Source organism: Terrapene carolina, unplaced genomic scaffold (assembly GCF_002925995.2).
Source record: "Terrapene carolina triunguis isolate 2854851 unplaced genomic scaffold, T_m_triunguis-2.0 Scaffold641, whole genome shotgun sequence".
In the NCBI taxonomy this organism is placed as follows: domain Eukaryota; kingdom Metazoa; phylum Chordata; order Testudines; family Emydidae; genus Terrapene; species Terrapene triunguis.
This window is the reverse complement of record NW_020664992.1, coordinates 904,436-908,872: the sequence shown is the minus strand read 5'-3', so window position 1 is coordinate 908,872 and position 4,437 is coordinate 904,436. Positions and strand designations below refer to the sequence as shown.

Here is a 4,437-nt window from a genome sequence, read left to right as displayed (position 1 = left end):
GGGAGCCAGGACTCCTGGGTTCTCTTCCCCAGACAGGGAGCATGGCCTAGGCGTTACAGGAGGGGTCAGGGAGCCAGGACTCCTGGGTTCTCGACTCCCTGCAGCGTTGGGTGTTCTGTCCCCCTCGGCACTCACGCTGACTCCAACCCAGCTTCTCCTGGAGGTGCTTCAGTCTCAATAAAGTGACATTATTTTACCAACATGCGGAGTCCGGGGGTGGGCTGTGGGGGGGGGGGGGGGGCCCAGCTGAATAGCGCCCCTCCCCCATGGAGCAGCAGCCATGTGGACCTCCCAGTCCAACGGGAGGGGCTCAGGCAATGGCGACGTGCAGACAGATCCGCCAGGACAGGCTGGGAAATTCTTCAGCCCTGAACTCTTTAACTGCTGTTAATTCAGCAGGAAAAACAAACCCAGCTGCTTCCCTCCCCGTCGCCTGCCAAGCAGGAGAGCCGGGCCCTGGTGTGCCGGCTGCCTGCCTCTGGGCCAGCAACTCCAGTTCCTCTGGCAGAGCTAGCGCAGCGGGAGCAGAGTTTGCCTTGCTCCAAGCACTGGGCTGTTTCAGACCGGCTGACCCAAGGGCCCCCATTCGGGAAGGCCCCCTCTAAGCCACAAAATTCACCATGTGGGGCAGGGGGAGCGGGTTACAAATGCCAGGAGCCCTGCAAGACAGGGTAACAATGCCAGCAGGCTGCCATCTGTAATCAAGCCCCCCCCCACCCCCCAACACAGCTCAAGTCAAGGGGCTGCCGACAGAGGAGGGGCTAGAAACCCCCCTGCCCAGCGGACACTGGAGTTGCGGGGGGGGGGCTGGTTAGGACAGAGGTCAAATGGTTCTAGCATGTTCCCCCCCCCCCCGACACCAGAGCCCTGCTGGCAAGAGGGCACGTTCCTAGTCATGACTGCAGCTGGCCAGTCCGGATCCCACCACAGCCAGGGAGGCGAGGATCCTGCCAGGAGCCTCCGAATTCCCAAACTAACCAGCTACAATCGTGCTGAGAGCGATGACCTTGGCACCAGCCGTACAAGCTGGTGCTGCCGCACTGTCCCATGGCGAAGGGCTCCCAGATGGCCCTGCACGGTTTGCACTGGGGTGGGGAGGGAGAATTCTTTTGCCTAGATGTTTTCGGGTACCGGGGACAATACCCCATGGAAGTGCAGTCTCTGTGCAGACGCGGTACCCTTGGGACATCCACTCACACTACATAAGGCCCAAACTCTCTCTGCTAAGCAGATCACGGTCGCTGCTACCACACTCGAAACCCTGCTAAGAGGCTGGCGTCCCCTTGGACAAGGGTGAGGAATATCCAGCCACACGGGGACTGGTTCGACGCCCGGAGAGCGAGGGGAACAGCAACAATGGCAAGAACCTCTCCGCCGCTGCCAATCCCCTCCGAATACCGTGGCACAGAGACGAGCCAGGCAGCTGCCTCTGGGCAGAGCATGTCCCAGAAAAAGTTTCTCGTTAGATCCCCCATTTCTAGCTGACGCCGGGAAACCGAGCCGAGACAGGCATCGGGTGTCAAAACACAGCCCTCGGCTGATGTTGTCGTGACGCAGCAGCGCTGTGATCTGCGCCCAAGTGCAGCCTGATCCCCACGGACACAGGTGGTGGCCACGGGTGGCTCCCCTGATCCGCCGCAGGGCAGCCCCTCTCGGGCTGGGGGAAATGGCTCTGCACACTCAGTACAGGCGCAATCTTTAAAGGCAGCCGCAGCTCCAGACGCCTCCAAGAGAGATAAGCAGGGCGCGTGGACAGGGAGGGGTGTCTAGCAGAGAGAACGGTCACAGACGAGCAAGACTTCCAAAGCCAGGGGTAACGGCACAGGGCAGGGGCCACGGTGAGACCCAGTGACCACGGTAACTCAGACCAGAGTCTCACCCGGCTGCTGCTTTGCTCCTAGGGCTCCCCAAGGCTCCCTCTTTTGGGGGGAAGAGGGGGGGTGGAAACATGGAGGCTCGGGCAGTTTGACCCAAGGCCTCTCCCAACAGGCAGCGTGTGCAGCTGTCGGGGTCCTGCCACGCCACGCATCAGAAGTAGCTGCATTTCAGCAAGGCCGAAGCAGCTCCCGCAGGCACCTCACACCCCGGTTCGGGGTGAAACACGTTACAAACCCACAGGCGGTTATGAACTCCTGAGCGAGCACACTTTCAGCAGGGCACCGAAGGTGGGGGGCTGAAGGGGAGCAAAAAGTTTTGTTTTTCTTACTCCAACTCAGAGCTAGGCTGTTTTTCCAGCCCGGACCACTGGCCCAGCCCCACCAACAGCAACCTGGGCCAGGCACCTGAACCCCTGAGTGGGATTCAAGGGCCCCAGGCAAAGGGCCACACCTGGCCCTTGCCAGCACCCCCATTACTGCCACCCCAGGGCTCCACCAAGGGAGCAGGGACCCCGCTGAGACCCCCTCGGACCCTCCACCCCCTGCTCTGCCCAGCCCCCCGTGCCCCGCCAGCAGCAGATGCCGACCAAGGGGCTGGCCCTGCCTCCCCTGAGCCCATCCCCGTGGTATCGGCCCCCACTCACCAGGCACTCCCGGACCCGCTCGTGGAACAGCTGCTCCCGCAGCCCCAGCACGTCGAGCTCCGCCGGCTCCATCCCCCGCCCCGCATGGCTGGGGCAGGTCTGGGGGGCGCCCCTCGGCTCAAGCTGCGGCGGCCCCTTTAAGGCGCTGCCCGGCGCTGGCTACACTGTATCCGCGCAGGGGGCGCCGCGTTCCGCTCTTAAAGGGCCCCGCGCCGCGCCGCTCTCGGGGGGCGGGGTGACGCCGTCCAGTCCCAGCCGTGCGAAGGGCTCATTGGCTGCAGCAGGTTGAATCGGCCGCTGCTCATTGGCTGGGACGGGAGCTGTCCCCGATAGGCCGAGCTCGCAGCTCCGCCCCCGCCGGCTGTACCCAGGGGCAGACTTGGGGGACGGTCCCACAGACCAGGGGATGGGCCCGTGTTTGGCCACTAGCCCAGGAGAGCCGGGGTCACAGCCAGGGCCGCCCAGAGGATTCAAGGGCAAAGCAATTTCGGGGGCCCCTTCCATAAGAAAAAGTTGCAATACTATAGAATACTATATTCTCATGGGGGGCCCTGTGGGGCCAGGGGCAAATTGCTCCTCTTGCCCTCCCCGCCTCTGGGCGGCCCTGGTCACAGCTCTGCGCTGCCCCATGCTTCCCGCGTCACTCGCCCCGTGTGCCTCAGTTCCCCATTTTACCACGGGGTGACCGCGTGTCTGGTACCTCGGAGAGCGGATTTCCCTACCCCCACCCTGGGGGGTGTACACCCCCACACAGACCCAGCGGTCAACGAGTTAGGGGTTTGCACTGGTGTGTCTGCTCCTGGGATGAGCTCCTAGGAAGCTGGAGTGGGGTGGGGCCGGGGAGCAGGCAGATTCTGTTGGTTTCATGACACCCTTTGTGGGCAGATTTCACCAATGGGAAGGAGGGGAGTAAATTTCAGGCTTTGGCCCAATTTTATAAGAAATTTAAATGGTTCTTAGACACTGGCTTTGGAAGGGGGGGTTATCACTTTGAACCTAAAGCCCTAATAGGGGGTGGGGTGCTAATGAATACAGCAGGGCACTAAACACTATCAGAAAGACCCAGGAGCCTAAAGTCAAGCCAGAGCTAAGCTTGGCTCTGCCCTTTGACCTGGGTTTGGTTTTGCTCCAGATCACTGTCTCCGGTACTAGTCTGGCCCCCAGTGTTTTCCCCAGGAATTGAAATGGGGGGGGGGCTGGAAAATGACTAAATTGTTGCTATTCTCGTGATTTTATAGCTAGTCTCACCAGATTCTGTGCTTTTCTTAAAGCCCCCGTTCCCCGGGGTCCCATAATTGAGAGGAGAACCTCGCTTGTAACTAAAAAAAACCACTTCTAGGCGGCACGGTCATGCAGAAAATGTAAACGCGAAAGGCTACAGCACCAAAAGGCAAATCAAAGCACCCCAGCTGTTGTTATTACAATCCTCGTGACTTGTAAGCCGATCTCATGCTTTTTTTGTGTGTGGGGGTGGTGGGGGAGACTCACAAGTGATTTTTTAATACACAAGGCGAGCAACTGCATTTTACTCCTTAAACAAAGTTGGGGAGGAAGAAAAACCCAGAAACTTAAAGCCAGACAATATGTCTATGATATTAATAAGGGTCCATGTTCTCTAATATGTAACGTCACCTAATGAGGGGGTACCAAGCCCAGTATTATATAACGCAGGGCCACTGCAAGAACATCCTATTTTCATTCTCTTCTGATGACCAGTCCTAGCTGCTGCAATTCCCAGGTCAGAGCTCACACCGCCCTGTGAGGCCCTGATCCCAGCCTGGCTTTCCACTGGAAAGAGCCATGTGCAAATAGCACCACCTGCAGGCCAAGGAGGAGTTAGGCTGTTGTTGTTGTAGCTGGGCTGGTCTCTGGTTCCTGAATGGAGATTAATTAACACACATTATTTATTATGTGAA

General features: G+C 59.3%; 1 protein-coding gene across 2 annotated transcripts in view; it reads right to left on the bottom strand.

The window, feature by feature from the left end:
* LMBR1L (limb development membrane protein 1 like) overlaps window positions 1-2,676 on the bottom strand; it is a 16,384-nt gene extending 13,708 nt beyond the window's left edge. For both annotated transcript variants that reach the window (XM_026659611.2, XM_026659613.2), the window contains exon 1: window positions 2,522-2,676. In XM_026659611.2, the coding sequence (XP_026515396.1) occupies window positions 2,522-2,593 (72 nt within the window). In that variant the 5' untranslated portion in view covers window positions 2,594-2,676. The remainder of the gene's footprint in view (window positions 1-2,521) is intronic.
* Window positions 2,677-4,437: the final 1,761 nt, after the last annotated feature.